The 19824-nt window shown below is 40.5% G+C and overlaps 1 protein-coding gene across 4 annotated transcripts in view; it reads right to left on the minus strand.

Moving 5' to 3' along the window:
* Nup93 (nucleoporin 93) overlaps positions 1-19824 on the minus strand; it is a 98481-nt gene that overhangs the window by 12076 nt on the left and 66581 nt on the right. For all 4 annotated transcript variants that reach the window (XM_090357609.1, XM_090357612.1, XM_090357611.1 and 1 more), the window contains 7 exons: positions 12138-12212; positions 9649-9738; positions 8197-8336; positions 4156-4288; positions 2750-2907; positions 1140-1305; positions 697-790 (listed from right to left, as the gene is read on the minus strand). In XM_090357609.1, coding sequence (XP_090213735.1) covers positions 697-790; positions 1140-1305; positions 2750-2907; positions 4156-4288; positions 8197-8336; positions 9649-9738; positions 12138-12212 — 856 coding nt within the window. The remainder of the gene's footprint in view (positions 1-696; positions 791-1139; positions 1306-2749; positions 2908-4155; positions 4289-8196; positions 8337-9648; positions 9739-12137; positions 12213-19824) is intronic.

Genomic DNA, 19824 nt, shown 5'->3' on the forward strand with positions numbered 1-19824 from the left:
GGTAGCACAACCCGGTGTGCCTCGCTGGGTGGGATGAAAACACCAGCATAAGACTGAATTAATACAGGGCACTCTGGTGCCATGTGAAATGTGACCTGTTCCTCTACTTTCTCTACACCTTACAAGAGGACTGAAAGCAGGAGCTGGGTTATAAATCCAAACAGACTGCATCAGAAAGGAGAAACAGTGTCAAGCATTTTAGAATAGATTACAGCACGATGGTTTGTCTCTGATGCTCAGGTAAGAGTCACTCAATATGGAGACAAATGAAGGTTTCAGATACTTTACTTCGCTCATATTAACAGAAATCTGAACTCAACAACTACTGAACACTAATTGGAGTTTATCATTTTCTTCTGAGAATTATTAAACAATGTGGGGGGTAGGGGGGAGGAAGAGAAAAGACAGTTTTTCTTCCTTTGTTCTCAGATGTGGTACAGACAGGATCTACTAGGAAGTAACCAAGTCCAGTTTATATGCTGCTGTGGGCAAATGTTTACCAGAGCAAAAAAACTTACAGAAAATAGCTTACTGTTGATCACCATGTAAATCATTTATATATGCATATGCCACATGTCCTCTACTTGATGTAAAATGGCTTAAAACAAAGAAAGAATTTAGGGATGAAGGATTTTCCCAGAGGAAAACACATGGTTGCCTTAAGTGGACAAGGGAGATGATTGTCTAGAATCTTACCATAGTCTTCTAACAGCTGTTTCTGGAACTGTGAGAGGGTGAGTCTGTCTTGTGGAGAGCTGGTGCCATCATCATCAAAACATACTTGGTTCAACTAAATCCCCAAAAGAAACACATAAACATGGGTACAAATGCCATCCTGCACCATGTGAGTGGTTGTAGCTGCCTAGCAGCCATGCTCAGTGCTGTGAGTTGGAGCCTGTGTGGAGAGCTATGGTTACTGGGGCTGGGGGATGTTGTTCAGTGGTAACATTAACAAGTTTAATGGCTTGGGTCATTAGATAAACAACAAATAAGCATGCAAATTAACAAAAATATGCTGGAATAGGGCCAACACATAATAAATCCACCGCTTGGCCCTGATTATCTTACTATTATGATTCATTATATGGCTATGGAGAACTTGAGGGAAAACCCTGCCCAGAAAGTGATAACAAGCATACCTTCAGCCACAAGTAGTCCTCAGTTTTGTCTGCCACTTCACTTTGGTTGTCAGTGATGTCACATCTGCCAATGATACAGTACACAGCCCGCTTGTAGGGGTCTGTGTTGTTCCTCAGGGCTCTGCGGTAGTGAAGCCGGAGTTTGTTTTCAGTTGCTGGAGACAACCTGAACACATTAAGAAAACAGTCAGGTATACACCCTCTAAACATCCTCAAGGGCAAGTAAAAGTACTCACTAAGGAGTGAGGAAGCTTACTGCCCCTCAGTAACAGAGATCATCTATCCACACTGTCACTTTGATTGAACTCACTTGCAGTTGCATCTGTGGCTCTTTGCTGGTTAGCTCTCTCTAGTCCTGAGATCTCCTAGGGAGATTAGCAATGCTGGAGCCTGGTGCTCTACCCCATCTCAGAAGCCCTCATCCAGTGAGGGATCAAGTAAGTCCTTCTTTTAGTTATCTTAATCCTCTGGCTCCATACCCCTTATTTATATGGAGTTACCTCCCTGCCAAAACATACTTGTAGGTCTTCTTGGTAGAGGGGCTAAGATATTAATCCCTTTCTTTCTTCCTCCTTCCTCTCTTGGCGTACATGGGTTATAACATTAAACAATCCTCCGTTCTTCCTTTGCTTTTGTGGTTTTGGAGATTAAACTAAGAGTCTTGTACTAAGCAAGCACTAGGTAAACTGTAACATGAACAAGACAAGAGCTTATGGTCTAAGAAATCTCTTGACATGCATTCTAATTGTTGCCAAGCAAAGTATCACTCATTTTTTCACATATGGAACAGGAGTTATATATTCATACACACTCTATATGTATATACATATGTATATAAAAGGAATTTGAGCCAGGCACAGTGTGGCTCATGCCTGTGATTCTAGCTTTAAAGGAGGCTGAGATTTGGGGATCGTGATTCAAGGCCAGCCCAGGCCTTGAAAACTGGAAGTGGCGCTGTGGCTCAAGGGGCAGGGCAGTAGCCTTGAGCTAAAGAACTCAGGGACAGTGCCCAGGCCCAGAGTTCAAGTCCCATAACCAACAAAGAAAAAAAATGGATTTGATGATGAATTTACATCCAATGATATAAAAAAAATTCAGAGGAAAACTATTTAGCAGTTCTTTAATGCAAAAATATTTTTGAAAAAAGAGCCTAGTAAATTAATTCAATGTTATCTTCCAAGATTGCTAACTTTATGATTCTTATCTTCAAGCTATGAAGCATGTGATAGCATAGTTCTACATTATTCTGAATTGAGAAGCACTTTGTTTACTGAGTAAAGTGAATGTAAAAACAAAAGGTTCCATTTTGTAAAGAATCCTGGTGTGTCCAGTATGGTAAACAATTCAGTCCATCATGTTCCTAAGCACAGCCTGGTCACACTCAGGAACAGAATTCCCAAGCTCAGATAAGTGCAATTCTAGATATCCACATCAGAATGTGGCTCTTTTAATGTTTTCAACCATCATTCCTAAGAGAATTCTGCTTACTTCCTAAGCTCCTTTTGCACAAGCAGAAACTTTATTTGAGCATGTGCAGGAAAGAGAACACTGGAGATCACCCCCTCAGTTCCATGTGGCTTCTTCTGGATGCGCCGTGCCATTCACTGTACCTTCTGTCCTTGCTGTTCATGTACTCCTGGAACCAGGTTTTAAACTCTCCCAGCTGGTGCTGGGCTCGATTGACCACCTGTGATGCAGCAAGCAGGTCCCCACAGCGCATGCAGTAATAAATTAATGCCCAAACAGGATGGCCTTCTACCTCTCCATCCTGAAACAGGAATGACATATACTCAAAATAAACTGATAAAAGCTAACCAACAATTTCTAATGCACCTGCTAAGTCCCTGTTCTTGTACCAAGTCACTTAAGTTTCCATAGCAACACCATAATGTTAAGAATCATTAACAGACAGCCTCCTCCACCCTATTTTACAAAGAAACTGAGTCATGAGGAAGTTTAGTACTGGAAAGTAACAGTGTGAGGTTTGGAGTTTTTAATCTGAAGCCAGCCCTGTATTTTCTCCATGGAACCAAGTGGGAAGTAATAAGTGGATAACATTCTTCTTAGATAACTTTTAGACATCACTCCTATGATCTCCCACACTCAAAGCAGAGAAAAGAGATGTCACTGACCAATATGAGACAATGGTTATATAATTAACTACAAATGAATACCTAATTATTTATTCCTTGTTCACCTTGGTACAAGACACTGGAGCCACCACAGGGCTGAGGTAGCTCTGCCCCTACTCTCCCAATATTGTAACTCATCTAACCTAAGTCTGGTCTTGTTATATACCTGCATAGCAGGTATGTCTTCTCTCTGTGTATTTTACCAACTCCTCCACAGAAGTGGACCCAAACCTCTTTTCTTGGCCCTTTCATCTTACCCCTAGCACACTCTTTCTGGAAACCAAAAATCACAAGGTGTCACTGCCCTCTTAAAGCCTTTAAGCTAGTCACATCCAAAGTGCTTGGTCTGTTCTCAAGATCTTCACTGGCTGGCCCAGACTTACTGGGCCATTACTACAGGTCTGGCACTCCAGATACTTTGCTGCCTCCACCCATTTGTTCATGCTGTCTTCTCCTTCCCAAGGCCTCAAGAATAGCCATCCCTATTTTTTAAGATCAACTATGACCTTTTATGATGTCAGCCTCCTTTGCATCCCTCTACTCAGTATAAAGTTCCAATTTAGCATTTTGTATATTACACACAATTCTCAACTCTAAGATACTCCTCACTGCTAGACTGTGAGTCTGAAAGAGGGGACCACACCTTAGAATTCTTATTAAACTCTGCTTTTATAGCAGTTTGTCAGAAACCTTAGACATTTCTACCTTCCTCCTACACCCACGTACTGATGTCCCCCTCTCTTCTCTTCCACACTAGATTCCTCACAATTGACTTCTGAAGAGCTGCTGCTCCTCTCTGCTCTGATCTCTATACAGAAACTAAGAAGGCCTAACAGCAACTGCTCTAGTGTTGTGGCTGACCATATGGGGAAGGTTGTCAATACCTGAAGTCCAGGTAAGGGAGCTGGAAGTTTTATGTTCAGGAAACTTCGAACCAACTGGTAAGTTCCAGGCACACCACCCAGCTGGGCCTGATGCAAATTTCCAAAGACAGTCACAAGGGTGTAATTCTTATAACTAGAAAAGTATTAAAAGGAAACACGTATTACGCACATTCATGTCATTAGGCTGTGAGTTCTGTAGGCAAGACCTAACACAGAAGAGGAAAGAGTACATGTTTAACAACAACAACAACAAAAGATAATATTTATCATTGCAAAGAGCTCTCATCTGTTCAGACACTTGAAAGATTACCAAGAGGAAAGCACACAATGGTGGCCTTCAAGTGTCCTACAGATAATATAAAATAATGACTCCAGTTTACAGTTAATACTCTAGGGGATTCTTGGTATTTAAAGTTTTTCAACCTACAAAAAGTCAAAAGTACAGTCCAATGAATGCCCACATATCCCTAACCTAGATGACACGTTAACATTTGTGTATGCTTCCTCTCACTATCCATACAAAGACATGCACTTGTATTTTTTGACCAGCCCTGGGACTGCCCATTTTTTTTTTTAAATAAGCTATTTGAAAACATGTGATATGTGAGAGATTACCTCACCTGTGAACACTTCACCATGTAGTTCCTAAGAACTAGGATATTTTACCTTTTTAATAACCCTACTGCCATTATAATATCAAAAAAATTAACATTAACATACTATTATCTAAGGTACAACATATAGTCATTTCCTAATGATGTCCTTTATAAGTTGATTTCCTTTTTAAATCTAGGATCTAATTCAGGAAATATACAATAACTATAATTGTCATATATTTTCTTTAATCTAGTTCTGCCATCTTTTTTTGGCTTTCATGGTAGACTTAAAAAAAAAAAAAAGCCTATACCAAGGCTGAGGATATATATATAAGTTCAGTGGTAGAGCAGTTGCCTAGTGTGGGCAAGATCCTGTGCTCAATCCTCAGTGCCAAAGAAACAAAACAGAAACAAACTCAGGCCAGCTATCTGATACAATGTCCCACAGGCTAGACAACTACCTTATGGTTCCAGACTAGACTATGGGTGGGGGAGAGGGGAATATCAGTCAGTCCTGGGGCTTGAACTCAGGGCCTAAACATTGTCCTTGAGCTTTTTTTACTTAAGGCCACAGCTCCATTTATAACCTAAAGGTTATTGGAGGTAAGACTCTCATGGATTTTTCTGCCCAGGCTGGCTTTGAACCATGACTCTCAGATCTCAGCCTCCTGAGCTGCTAGGATTATAGGTGTGAGGCACCAGCACCCAGCTCCACAAATTAATTTAAGAATTGTAATGAGCTCCCATCAGTGAAACTATTTAAAAAGTTAAGAGAATAAAGAACTCAAATAAATATCCACTATGAGCTCTTCCAACTTGAGTGAGACGATTCATGAGAAGACAAGGGACTAAGCTGAAGAAGTCTGAATTCCTTGTGGCCTACAAAATTCATATCCTGCCTCACTGTGGAATGTGGCAGAGAAGAGACATAACAATCCTGTATTTTCAACATTCCTGGCTTTATATCTAAAAACAATTATTTGGGACTGGGCCTACTTTGTCATCTGGCACATAAAAAAATCATTTGAAATATTGTATGCCTACTGTTAGCCAAACAGTATTAGCAAAATTATTTTAAAACCAAGAATAGTTGTTATAAGATACCACATCTGTCAAAAGGTTAAATAAATAAATCCTTTAAAAAGATGTCATCAGATATCAGATGTCATCAGAAGGATAAAGAATGTAAGGTTTAGAATACTCCAAAATACCTCAAAAAAGTTGTGAAGGGATGTCTCAGAACAAAAATTTTTTTTTGAAGTAAATGAAAAATGACATAGTAAATAATACAATAAGATGGCTTATCAGAGATGTAAAACAAAGAAATGATTGATGAAATTGAATGGCAACATTAGGGATTAGGATTAATGGGGAGAAACAATCATGAGCAGTTAATGATGTACTAACATACATTGAAAAAAAATTTTAGGGTGTTTTTGGTTTGTTTTTTTGCCAGTCCTGGGGCTTGAGCTCAGGGCCTGGATACTGTCCCTGGGCTTTCTCAAGGCTAGCATTCAATGACTTGAGCCACAGCACCACTTCTGGCTTTTTTTGTATATGTGGTACCAAGGAATTGAACCCAGGGATTTGTGCATGCTAGGCAAGCATTCTTCCACTAGGCCATACTTTCAGCCCTGGTATTTTTTAAAAAATAGTTTATATTTTGTTAACTTATAAGGAAAAAATATTGCTACACACAAAAGATTCTCTATAGCTGAAGATCAATTCACCCAAAGCTTTCTCACAAAGAAGTAGTCAAAGTTTGATAAATTACTTTATCTATTTTTTACACCTTGCCAAAAGAACTTAAAAAATACATCTTGAGTTTAAGGTTTTTCTTAACAAGGGAACGAAAGCTAGTTGGATGGTGTTCATTTTATGTGGCTACTGTATAATCAATACAGTACTTGGCATAAAAGACGATTCTCTGCTATACCAAGCCTGAATTACCTCAGTTACATACATGGAAATCTTATGACTTCCTAATGAAGTATTATTTTGTTGACAAAGAACAATCACCCTACAAGGCTGCTGGCAGGTGCAGTGTTTCCGAGGTAAAAAGCTGCAATTTAGTCAGTACATTCATCTGGGTTTTCTCTTCCCAAGCCAGCAGGGAAAGGCCCAGCACTCTGTCTCTGAAATAAAGAGAGTCTATTGCACACTCACGACAACCCCTGCTGGTCCATTCAGAGCTGGAAGGAATATCTGCAGGGAAGGATGAATGGCATTGGCCTTGCTAATGAAAGGGACAATAGGTAGGGCACAAGGACACAGCCACAAACCCTTCAGCAACCAACTCCCATTAGCGAAGAGATGGCAAAAAAGCCAAGGCATAACACACAAGCATTAGCAGTAGGGAAAGGCCCTGCCTCATAGGGTTTGTTAAAACTCAGTAGCGAAAGTAAAGTGAAGGGTGCCTTCCTAATGTTTTAAGATGATAAAATTGCTAGCAGTAAAAATTTAAATGCTGCCAAAAAACAAGAGCCTAGGAGTAATGGCTGAACCACATCAACAAATGGGATTATAGCCTAAGGCCTTAGAGTCTAATACTCAGAATGTCTCCATATAAAGAAACAGTAGAAAAAGAAAAACAGAAGTCTAACAATGTTCACCCTCTCCTGTGATCTTCTATATGAGATCATTTGTTTAATTTGATGATCTGAAGGGCTATTTTTATTACAGGTTAATTTAACAGCCTTTAAAAATGCTGTTAGTGGATGAATGCACAAACAAAATGTAGTACCTACATCCAATGAAGCAACAATCATTATTTAAAAAGGAAGGAAATAGTATCATACGTGAGTATAAGGATGAATCTTCTCTTTTTTGATGGTGTATGTATGTATGAAATTTTATTTATACTCATTGCTTATTAACCTTCATCACATAATCTATTAGTAAAAGGAATAGCTGAAAATTATTTAAAGGCTAAAATAACTGAAAAGTATTTAATTTTTTTTTTTTTTTTTTTTTTGCCAGTCCTGGGCTTGAGCTCAGGGCCTGAGCACTGTCCTTGGACTTTCTCAAGGTTAGAGCTCTACCACTTGAGCCTCAGCACCACTTCCAGCTTTTTTCTATGTATGTGGTTTCGAGGAATCGAACCCAGGTCTTCGTGCATGCTAGGCAAGCACTCTACCACTAGGCCAAACTCCTGGCCCCAGTATTTAAATTTTTTAAAGTTCTATTTCTGCACTGTATATAATTCATGTAGTTTTTTATATTTCAAGGTATATTATTTTGTGCAAATGCCTGAATCTGAATTCTTTTATCCATATAAGATCTGAAAGCACTACACCAGCAGACCTGGTAGAAAAGTGTTTCTGGGCACAGAATTCTCTCTCAGGCTTAGTCAATCTGTTTAAAGCTATAGCACACTCTGCCTTAGGTCTACTTAAGCCTGAGAAACCGATTTGACAGCAGCTACGCTGTGCAATTGCTGCCTTACCTCTGCTCAAGGTATCCCAAGGCCTGCCTAACAAACTCCATGCGCACCTCCACGCTGCTGCGGCTCTTCAGGGCATCAGTTGCTGGTGCCAATAACACATCTGTCATTTGTTTAACCATCGTCCACATGTCAGAGATGCTCTGTACATAAATGAGATTGCATGTGACAAAAGCTGCAGGGCACTGGTAAACTTATTTGACTTAGTATACTCTGATCTCAACAGCAGGCAGGATTAGGAGAGTGGTGAGGTGATTATCTTGTCTGAGAGCCCACATGCAGTGTGGAAGAGTCCTGCCAGCCACGAGAGCCCCATCCGCTCATGATCATGCCTCACTTCACTCTGATCTGGTTTTCAGACCAATTACCATTGTGGTCTGACACCACCACCCACATAGTTACTGACACATGAAAGTAACAGGAACACTGAATCCCAGTGAGTCACCCCTTAAGAAAAAGCTAACACATTTAAGATTGTCCAGAGCATGGGGAGGTTAATCACACAAGCGCTGCATTTCAGTCCTTACAAGGGCATTTGACTCTCCTAAGACTTAAAATGTAAGTTTAACCTAAATAATATAGATTTTTGTCCCTCCCAGAGACTCTCCAGGACCACCACTCTAACCTATTTTGAGTCACAACCTCCTACTTGCACTCTTCAAAAGCACCTTCCTGGAAGGCACAACATTCTTTCCTTTGTGTACTCCATACAGCAACCCCCTGCTCTCCCCATAGTCTTCTTAGCTATCAATTTCTCCCGAACTCTTTTCAAGCAGCTATTATAGAAACGCAGTTTATACTTTTTCTGAAAACAAGAGAAAAGCCTGTTCTCAAGGTCTCCCTCAAACATGAAAACTACAGAATTATATCAAATGTGACTTGCTCTAAGTGATGAGATGTTGCTGAGCTCTTCTTTAGAAAAGGAGAGTTTTACATTTTATTGTCTTATATTTCACTTTTTAAGAAAAGTTACATGCATGTGTGAGAAAAATGACAACAAAAATTTGTGTATGGGTGACTATTCCCCTACTATCCCTCCCTCCTGGCCACCTAAAACTTGGTTCTTGAGGGTAGGGGTAATGACCCCACTTGAATCAAGTTCAAGGGACTTGTACAAACCACATCATCGCAGCACTTCAGTTCTCCTTAAAGAATCCTTGAAGTTAGTCTGAGGAGGGAAACTCTCAGAGCCTGACAGGACTTCAAAGCAAACATAGCTCTAGAACTCTTATCACTCTTAACTGGCTCTGGCTGACCCTTTTGAAGATCAATATGAAAGAAATCACACACACAAAAAACCACTTCAACATTATTAAAAAGTAAATTAAGAAATAGTTAATAATAGTTACTACAGTATCATATGGAAGAGAATGTCTCTTCAGAACATTTCAGCCAAGTCAGCAAACTGCCAATCCGATCTAAACATCCAACTGCACTCATTAGCTCTGGCCCTACCTTATCATCCAGCTCGGCCACAGAAGCACAGAGGTCCACAAGGTTAGGCTGCAGGTGCCCATTCACGATCTTCTCATTATAGATATAAATCTGAAATGATGGAAAGCAAAATAAATGGCTCCATTTCTATTTTTATTTCTTTTTAAGACATCCTGATGCAATTCTGATGCTAGCAAAGAGTCAATAGAAGCTTCTGCCAACCTATGCTTCCTTCTTTCTGTGGCTGAGCTGTCCATAGGGCTGGCTCTTCTGCTCTGTGGACAATACACCTAGGCTAACTGCTACCCCAGCCTTCCAAATACCCAAAGAACAAGGTGGTCCTGGGAGAAGACTGCTTCTGGATGAGGCAAGGAGTAATGAGGAAATTGGTAATATAGGACACTGGACAGGATTTGAGTACTACTTCCTAAAAACTATGCCAAAGTCTAAGCCAAAGGAGCAAATAGCTCCATCTCCAGGGGCTCACAGACTGAGAAAGGGAACAGGTCACAGTCATTTCCAAGCATTTGCTATTCACTTGCACTACTCATTTATCTGGGAAAGAATCTCTCCTCTTTAGGTAAAATACTCCACAAAAAAGGAAGAAGACGGAAAAAGAGGGAAGGGAGGGATGTTTAAGGTATAGGAAAGGTCATTATTACTTTGAATTTTGCTTTCTTTTTTGGGGGAGAGGGAGGTCAGTCATGGGGCTTGAACTCTGGGCCTAGGCACTGTCCCTTGAGCTCTTCAGCTCTACCACTTGAGCACAGCGTCACTTCCAGTTTCTGAAAGTTAACTGGAGATAAGAATCTCATGGACTTTAGTGCCCGGGGTGGCTCTGAACTGCAATCCTCAGATTTCACTTTCCTAAATTGTTACGATTACAGGCGTGAGCCATCAGCACCTGGCTGGATTTTGCTTTTGAAGTACTAACAATTAGTAAGTTCTACTCTTATTGAAGACTTCACTCTGTATTTAAAGTCCTTGCTATACTAAGGGAGGGTTGTCCAAAGCATTGAAGTTAGCCAAAAGTAACAGTAACCCTACTAGACCTGAGGTTCCTCTACTTTTAATAGAAATGATGATGTCATTTAGATTCCAAGGCTGTACGAGAGATTAAATAAAGTGTTTTAAACCTGTAATAGTGAGTGGTTCTTAAAAGTCTCTCATTGTAAGGTGCTGTGCTCAATATATACTTAAGGATTCATTCTCCACTAGAGGGGACAGACAGGTAAGCAGAGTCCTAAGTGGTGTTAAGTACTATGAAGTGTTAGTCTTTGAAGATGAAGAAGCTATATTATTTCTCTCCTCAGAAGTTTACAATCCCATCAGGCTGGCTGGCCTCCTAATGGTGGCCCATAGCTACAATGAAGGTTGAACTTAAAGGGTATTGTACAGTACATTGAAGAAAAAGAGTAATATAAATGTGATCAGAAGCTGGGTGCTTGTGGCCACCCAGGAAGCTAAAATCTGAGGATCACAGTTCAAAGCCAGCCCAGATAGGAAAGTCCATGAGACTCCTATCTCCAATTAACCATGAGAAAACTGGAAGTAGTACTGTGGCTCAAAGTGGTAGAGTGCTAGCCTTGAGCAAAAAAGTTTAGGGATAGCACCTAGGTCCTGAGTTCAAGCCCCAGGACTGGCAAAACAAACAGAATCAAAACAAACCAAAATAACCCCACCAGGATTCCAGAGTTTCCCATAACCCCTTGCTCCCCTCCATAGCTGCCATCTGTTTCTGCCCCCCAATCACACTACTCCAGATGGGAAGAAATAAATGCACGTGGCTCCTTGGCCACTTCAGAAACAGAATGATCTGAAGGGGGATGGAAGCTCACCATTCTCAACTCAAAACATGAATGTTTTCCCTTCTTGAAAACTCTGTGGAGGCCAGTGACAATAACAACAAACACACAATCAGCTAGCAACCTGGTATGTCTTCCCCTCAAGAAGTCTCAGCCCAACTGAGCACAGGTGCTCACTACAAAGCAGCTCAGTCCATAGTCATCCATCACACAGTCATGTTCAACTAGCAAAGCACAATCTCCAATGCACCTGGAGCTTCTTCAAGATAATAATATCTGCAAGTGCTCAGGAGACTTGGCTTGCCAAGGCCAAAAAGCATTTAGAACATTTCTTTCAACAAGGGGTGAAAGAAGAATTTCTGACTTTACTGTCAGCTGACCAGGTAATTCAGTTAATACAGAACTCAATTTGTATTCAACGAAGCTGTCGGCTTCTTTCTAAATTAGCTATAGTTAACAATGTAAAATGGAATACCCTGGAGAGGGCAAATTGCAATTCCCCCACATCAAATGTGAGTCATTCTATTGCCCTATTTAATAGAAGTCTCCAGTGGTATATATGGTAAACTATTAACCAGTCCTTCAAAAACAACAAACAAAAAATCCCAACTTGCTTTCAGGTTTGACTTTATATGAAACTGCTATTCCCACGAACACAAAGCCCACAGGATCTTCCAGTATTAGTCTTGAGCAGAGCACACTTACCTGCCGGGCATAGGCCATCTCAATGCTATCCAGAGAGCTCCGACCAGGGGGCCCCACATCACTGACGTAACTTGGCTGTAGATAAAGACAGTACAGAATTGGTTAAGAACAGCACTCACCATGTGAAGTAATTTTTAAAAGAAGATCACAGAAATTTATCTGTCTTCAACAGAGACATGACCATTCCATTTTTAGTTTATGTTTCCTCAAATAATTATTTCACAGCATCAATAAAATACAATTTTTTTCTTACCTTAATATAAAAGAGACTAGGTACAAGATTAGATAAACTAAAAAATAAAAGAAGAATCTCTTGTATGGATTTCCTATTTAAAAAGAAAAAAGGGAGAAGGAAGAAAGGGAGAGGGGAGAAGGGAGGGGGGAAAGAAAGAAAGGGAGGGATGGATCACGATCATCATCATCATTTCTATATATACTATGTTAGGGGTACAGAGAGAAGGTACTAGGTATCTGTCAGCCAGAAAGAGAACCCTCACTGGGAAACAGAAGCAATTGGCACCTTGACGTGGTACTTCCTAGCCTCCAGGAACAAATTCCTACTGCTGTCACTGAGTTGTCCATGACTGTTGTCTAGGACTGAGTCTACGACAAATACATACAGAGGTTCTGTTCTAGATGCTGGGGTGGCTCAGGACAAGAGACATCCCTGTACCTGAGGAGCTTGTAAGGATATGAAGAGAGATGGTCACCAAGCAAGATAAATAAACAATGTACTTTGTCAACTGTAACAAGCATGTCAAGAAAAATGTGGTAGGAAAGGGGATAAGGAGCACAGGTGAGGCTCAGTTTGATTAGAGGAGTTTAGGAAGGCCTCCTCGTGGGGAGCTCTGAGAAGAGGCCTGAAAACAGATTAAGACACTGCTCCTGTGGCTACCTAGAAGAATCATCCTCCACAAAGAGCAGCAGAGAGTACAGAGACCCCCCTTCCCCTCCAAATTCACCTTGTGAATTTGTAGAAGCTTCTCCTACCCCCCCAACCGCACATTCCGATTTCACCACGACTAGTCGCAGTTGTTTTATGCCTTTTTTTCTTTGCTTACTGCTTTCCCTCATTTTATAACCTCCATCTCCATTTATTTTATAGAAAAAAAATCTATGTATTTGTAATTGCATGTAATTGTACCAACCACAAAGGGGAGGCTTGATAAGCCTTACTGATGACCCAGTGACAATCTCTGGGAAGGCAAATCCTTCCATCATTCAGCTTCATTCTCTGCCCATCAGGTCTTCCTCTGTCTTCATACCAGTGAGGCCACTGCTTTTAACAATGGAACTCTCCTATTTCCATCAATTACAGCAGGCAGTTGAAGGAACTGAACCACTAAGGTTGTAATACCAGGTTCAGAGGTGTCTGTATGTCTATGTGGTACTGAAGATTTGAACTCAAGGTCTTGCACTTGTTATACAGGTTCTCTATCAAGAGACTGTTTTGCTTTATGCCCAGGCTGGCATGGCCTACATTCCTTGTTCAACTTGTGCTTGTTCAATCACATGCTAAGATAGCAGGCATGTACCACTGTACCTGGCCATGGGTTGCAGTCTCAAACCCTCTTCTCCCCAATCCCTGATGCCTGGGCCTAGCCTCAAACAGCGCTGTCCCATTTCTTCCCCAAAAGATAGGATTACAGGCTTTAGCCATCACGCTCTGCTGATGTTACTAACTTAAATCCATATTAAAGTAACAGCCATTGATTCATTTTCTGGGTCTGAAGATATAATGTCAGTCTATGTTGGAAAGCCATTAACTCAGAAAAATAGGCATATGCCACATGTACAAGGTGTGTACATCCATTCATGCAAGGATAAAAAGTCAGGGTACAGAGCCTGCTCTCTAAAGAGTATCTGCTATCTCCCAGGAAGAGTTACATACAGAAAAATAGAAGTCAGAAAAAGAAGATCAGAGTGAATGTGAGTGTAGTGTACTAGAGATTAGGAGCAGGCAGAACTTTGGTTCTAGAGAAATAACAGTGTATGAAGAACACGGGGATTCCAGGAAGGTGACTACCCTCGCTGGCTTTTGGTTCTAGCTGAGATAGGAAACCTTTTCTGCTAAGGGCCATATGAATACTTACAATCTCATTCCTGGCCCATACAAAATTATCAATATAGGTAGAAGGATACAGGCAAAGGATAAGAAGCATAAAGAAGCATAAGGGTCTGTCTTGTCATATATCAAATCATTTTTGCGGGCCTTATATGGCCTGCAACAGGCCAGAGATTGCCCACCCTTAGCAGAGAAAAATATGGCCTCTTGGAACCTTAGATTCCCATCAGTCAAATAAAGGGCTCACATCTATTATCCTACCTACTCAGGAGACAGATCTAAGGCTTGTGCTTCAGTGCTAGGCAGGCCAGGAAAGTCCAAGTCTAATCTCCAACAAACCACCAAAAATCTGGAAGTGGAGCTGTGGCTCAAGTGGTAGAATACCAGCTTTCAGCCCAAAAAGAAAAAAGAAAAAAAAAAAAAGCTCAGTTTCAAGCCCTACAACCAGCACAGAAGAAGAAGAAGAAGAAGAAGAAGAAGAAGGAGGAGGAAGAGGAGGAGGAGGAGGAGGAGGAGGAGGAGGAGGAGGAGGAGGAGGAGGAGAAGCAGCAGCAGCAGCAATTTACTGACTCCAATAGCTGCTGTTACCTTGGTTGACCTAATCCATGTCTATTCCCATTCCTTGTGTCTCATCTCTATTCTTTGTCATCTTTCAGGCCAGCACATTAAGTTAAATATACGAAAGTTCTTGTCTAAGTTTCTTATAACACCATTCTTAGGCCATATGAAATAATCAATAGGGACATGGATACAGGGCAGCCAATAAGAGATTGTAAGATGTCTGTCCTGTTATGTACAACTGGTCTAAGACATTCCTCACTTCTGAGTGTGCTTATATGATCCTATAAAACTTAACAGTAGACTCAGGAGGTAGCTCTTATACAACACTGGCTACAGCTTTTCCCAACCTCCACTACAGTCAAAAATGGAAACGTAAGTCTGCTAGTTTCTTTAGAGACAGACTTTGCTTCTCACAATTATTTTTCATATAAAGAATTTGGGGGGGAGGGGACAGAGGGGTCAAAAAGCCTGACATAAGCTTTCAGCCTTCCCCCTTTCTTCTTAGCCTTGAATGCTAACAGCTACCTTTTGTGAACCTTGTGTAAGTGGATATAGTATGGACAATGGAGGACATATTTGCAGTATGTACTGTCTGACTTCCCATGGATTAACCCCACAACTCCACAAAGTAGGGTTTTTCTTTTCTTTTTCTTTTTTTTTTTTTGGCCAGTCCTGGGCCTTGAACTCAGACCTGAGCACTGTCCTTGGGCTTTCTCAAGGCTAGGGCTCTACTACTTGAGCCATAACACCACTTCTGGCTTTTTCTATGTATGTGGTACCAAGGAATCGAACCTGGGTCTTTGTGCATGCTAGGCAAGCGCTCTACCACTAGGCCAAACTCCAGACCCTGAAATAGATATATACATTTTACATATGAGCATTTGAAGAAAGACAGTATGCCATATGCCAAGTTCACTATAGCAGGTCTGGTCCTGTGTTCTTTGTCACACTCTAGCCTGCCTACCTGAGACAACTTCTGAAGACATCGCCACAGAAAGGAAAGTAGTGGAATACCTCTCATAAGTAGCTAGGATTACGGCATGAGCCATGGTGCCTGGCTCGAGCACAGTGTAAATGTCATGTAAGTAGTTGTATTGTTTAAAGAATGATGGCAAGAAAACAAAGTCTACATGTTTGCTGCAGACATAATTTTTCTCTTCATATTTTTAGTCTATACTTGGTTAAATATCCTAGGGATGTGGAAGTCAACTGCACTTCCTCACAGCATTGTTGTGAGAAATAAGCAGAGAAGACTTAACAGTTCCCAATATGTGGCCAGTACTTATTTGCTGTTGTTACTTTATATATAAAACAACTATAATGAACAAATGAATCACATCCTGAACAACAATGGAGATATGTGTGTGTATACATACATACATACATATATACATACATACATATATACATACGGATGCTGCAGAAACATGATCTAAAATAAGATGTTTTAATTTGTGCTGTCCAGAAAGTCTCATCCAATTTTTCTATGAAGAGCATATGCCAGCACAGTTTCTACTTATGAACTAATTCTCTAGAGTTTTAGTAATGCTGCTGAAGATTATTCTATAAGACAGCCAGCCACCTTTCTAATTAAGAGTTATCTGGAAGATAAGAGTCCATCCTTTTCTTTTTTCTTTTTTTTTGCCAGTCCTGGGCTTGAGCCCAGGGCCTGAGCACTGTCCTTGGACTTTCTCAAGGCTAGAGCTCTACCACTTGAGACTCAGCATCACTTCTGGCTTTTTTCTATGTATGTGGTACCAAGGAATCGAACCCTGGCCTTCATGCATGCTAGGCAAGAACTCTACCACTAGGCCAAACTCCCGGCCCCAAGAGTCCATCCTTTTAAAGAAGGAAGTACCATACCTGTCATGCTCAGCAGCCTAAGTGCGGGTATAAGGGAAAAGGAGGACAGCTGTAAGGTATTTCTTCAAAGGCACAGTTGTTTCAGCTATCCTGAATAGGTGGGATAAATACTTTCCAGTACTAAAAACCTAATTTTTAAAATTAATCACTTAAAAAGTAGTTGGCTTACAGGCATCAAATTTCCATTTAAATTAATTTTGCCTAATGCTCTTGTTTTGAAAAGTAGGTCTCCTTCACTTGCCCTTCAAGCTGCTATTTCACCGCACAAAAGCCAGTTACCTGTCAACAGGAAGTACACACGCACACGTTTCTCAGCAGAGAAGCTGGAATGCCACAGCCAGCGCACTTGAAGCCTGGCAAAGGGAGTGCTAATGTGTGGAGGAACATTCCAAACGCCTCTGACCTCTGGGTTTCCCTGCCAGTATGGGAAGTGGGAGTATGACAGAAGGAACAGCAAACTTTTACTTAGCACCAACTGTTGAACAAGGCCTAAGTAGGAATGCACAAAAATCTTTTCCCAGAAATGGCACCGTGGCTCAAAATGATAGAGCACTAGCCTTGAGCAAAAGAGCTCAGGGATGGTGCCTCGGCCTTGAGTTCAAGCCTCATCACTTACCCCGCTTCCCCCCCCCAAAAAATCTTTTCCCTTTCTAGTTAGTGGAGAAAGGATGTAACTAGAACTCTCAACAAAAGCAGTCTGGAGGGGCTGGGAGTTTGGCCTAGTGGTTAAAGTGCTTGCCTAGCATGTATGAAGACCTGAGTTCGATTCCTCGGTACCACATACATAGAAAAAAGCCAGAAGTGGTGCTGAGGCTCAAGTGGTAGAGCTCTAGCCTTGAGAAAGTCCAAGGACAGTGCTCAGGCCCTGAGCTCAAGCCCAGGACTGGCAAAAAAAAAACCCAAAACAGTATGGAGTGAAAAGAAAAGGTGATGATGCTTCAGAAAGAAGAGAGCTTAATTTCCAAGTGGAATAGTTTGGCTTTATGTAAGCAAGATGGAACCAAAGGTACTGATTTACAATATCTGGCTACAAAATCCCAGTAAAAATACCAAAACAACAATAAAACCCATTCACTGGGAATCAGAAGGCCAGGGCTCTAAGTGCAAACTATCTAATGACTATGTAACTTGTTCTTCATGGACAAAATGCATAGAACACTTGAACCATTCCTATGGTGGAATATTAACATAGCCACTACCAAACTACAAAGACCTTTATTACATAGTGACATGAGAAAAGTGGCAAAGTAGGTAAAACATAAACAAAAGCAATGTCAAACTGAAGAACCTAGTACATACAATGATGTCATGTACGACTGATAATATATTGCCATGATGTATACATATAAATACATGTTTAAGCACCTGAGGAAACTAGAAAAACGTGTGCTACTGACAAAGTAGGCAGAGGAGAGTAGTACAACTACTATGGAAATCAATATGGAGGTTCTTACTAACCTCCACAGGGTAAGGGTTCCTCTTCCCAGAAGCCTCACCAGCATTTGGCATTGTTTTCTTGAGGACTCCCACTTCAAGTTATGAGTCTAGTGTATAACATCCTAGGTGCTCTATCAATTCAAGCCCCGCTTCCCGTTTTCTTTTTATATTCTATCTAACTTTTTAAAATTTTATTTGTTATTATTGAGGTAATGTATAGAGGGATCCTTTTGTGCCCAGGCTGGCTTTTGAACCTTGATCCTCAGATCTCAGCCACCTGAGTAGCTAGGATTACACGCATGAGCAACTGCGCCTGGCTATTTCTTGATTTTTTAAAATGTTTATTCCTAAAGATTTTGCATGCCTAGCAATGTCAAGTGAATCACTAAAGATCAATATTGGGCTGGGAGCGTGGCCTAGTAGTAGGCATCACTGAGCTACAATTCCAGCCCCAAAGCTGAACTCATACATCCCACCTGAATGACAGTTTCTTTATGAGGTGTATGCAAGAAAAAAGAAAACATACAAGAAGGTTCATGACAGCACTAGTTTTATAAAAAGCTAGCTAGAAAAAACAATGGCTACAACTACATGTAACAATATATAGAACAATACACAAAAGAAGCACATATTATATAACTCCATTTACATAAAGCTCAAAGAAAGGCAAAATAAATCTGAGATATCAAAAGTCATAATAATGGTTCCACTGTTACCAGTGAGGGCTAGTGAACAGAAAGTAATACAATAGTGCTTGCTGGAGTGATATTATGTTTCCCTATCTTGGCTTCCATTTGTGATAATTTAGTGAGTTAGACATGTATAATTTGTACACCTTTCTGTGTACTATATTTAACTCAAAGAAAAAAGTCCAAAGCAAAAGCAAAAACAACAAAACCTACAAGTTTCCAGAAACAGGTCTTTGAGATCTGTAGAAGGCTGTAGAGATCTCTGAGACCTGCAGAGATCTGCTTGGTCATTTGTCCTCTTTTATAGTAATATTTTTCACGCCATGAGGTGTTGCAACAGAAAACAGTACAGCATGGATAACTCCTTTCCAAGAGGACTGAAGGTCAAAGAAGGACATCTACTAAATAAACCAGTCTATTTTTGATAGATGAGCAATCAAGAAAGAATGTCTCATTTGCAACTTATAATTGCTTCCAAATCCCTGTGCAAAACTATAACCTATTAACACCATTTTAAAAACTCAAGTTTATAAAACCATCATCTGTTCTAGTTATTTGCCCAGATTCACAAAGCACTGAGCAACATTAGGTCAACCATGCCTTTGAATTTGAAAAATATGGATCAGAGTCCTTAAGTTCCCAAGACATAAGACTTTGACATCTATTTACCTGGGAATTAATTTAATAGAAAAACCTGCCTTTAAATAGGAGATGTATAGATGCAAGATGTGGGACGTTATCTTACTAGCACCACAAACTGCTAACCTACTCATCCTTGACCCAGATTTTCATAGATAACAGTTCTGGGCCTCACAACATTAATGTGCATTACTCTTATCTTCCATTTTCCTATTTCCCAGTGCCAAAGAAGCTAAATACCTATGAAATAAGTTCTGGGGTGGGGGGGGGGAATAAAACTTAACATAAAGACACGAAATTACCTAAAAATGTTGACACTATTGTACATATAATATTAACATTTTAATTTCTATATCCAAATTATCTCAACCTAGTGTGTGTGTGTGTGTGCATGCACATGCACATACCATACTTAAACTCAGGGCCTGTGAGG

This window comes from Megascapheus bottae, chromosome 24, assembly GCF_031878675.1.
Source record: "Megascapheus bottae isolate mThoBot1 chromosome 24, mThoBot2.hap1, whole genome shotgun sequence".
Classification (NCBI taxonomy): domain Eukaryota; kingdom Metazoa; phylum Chordata; class Mammalia; order Rodentia; family Geomyidae; genus Megascapheus; species Megascapheus bottae.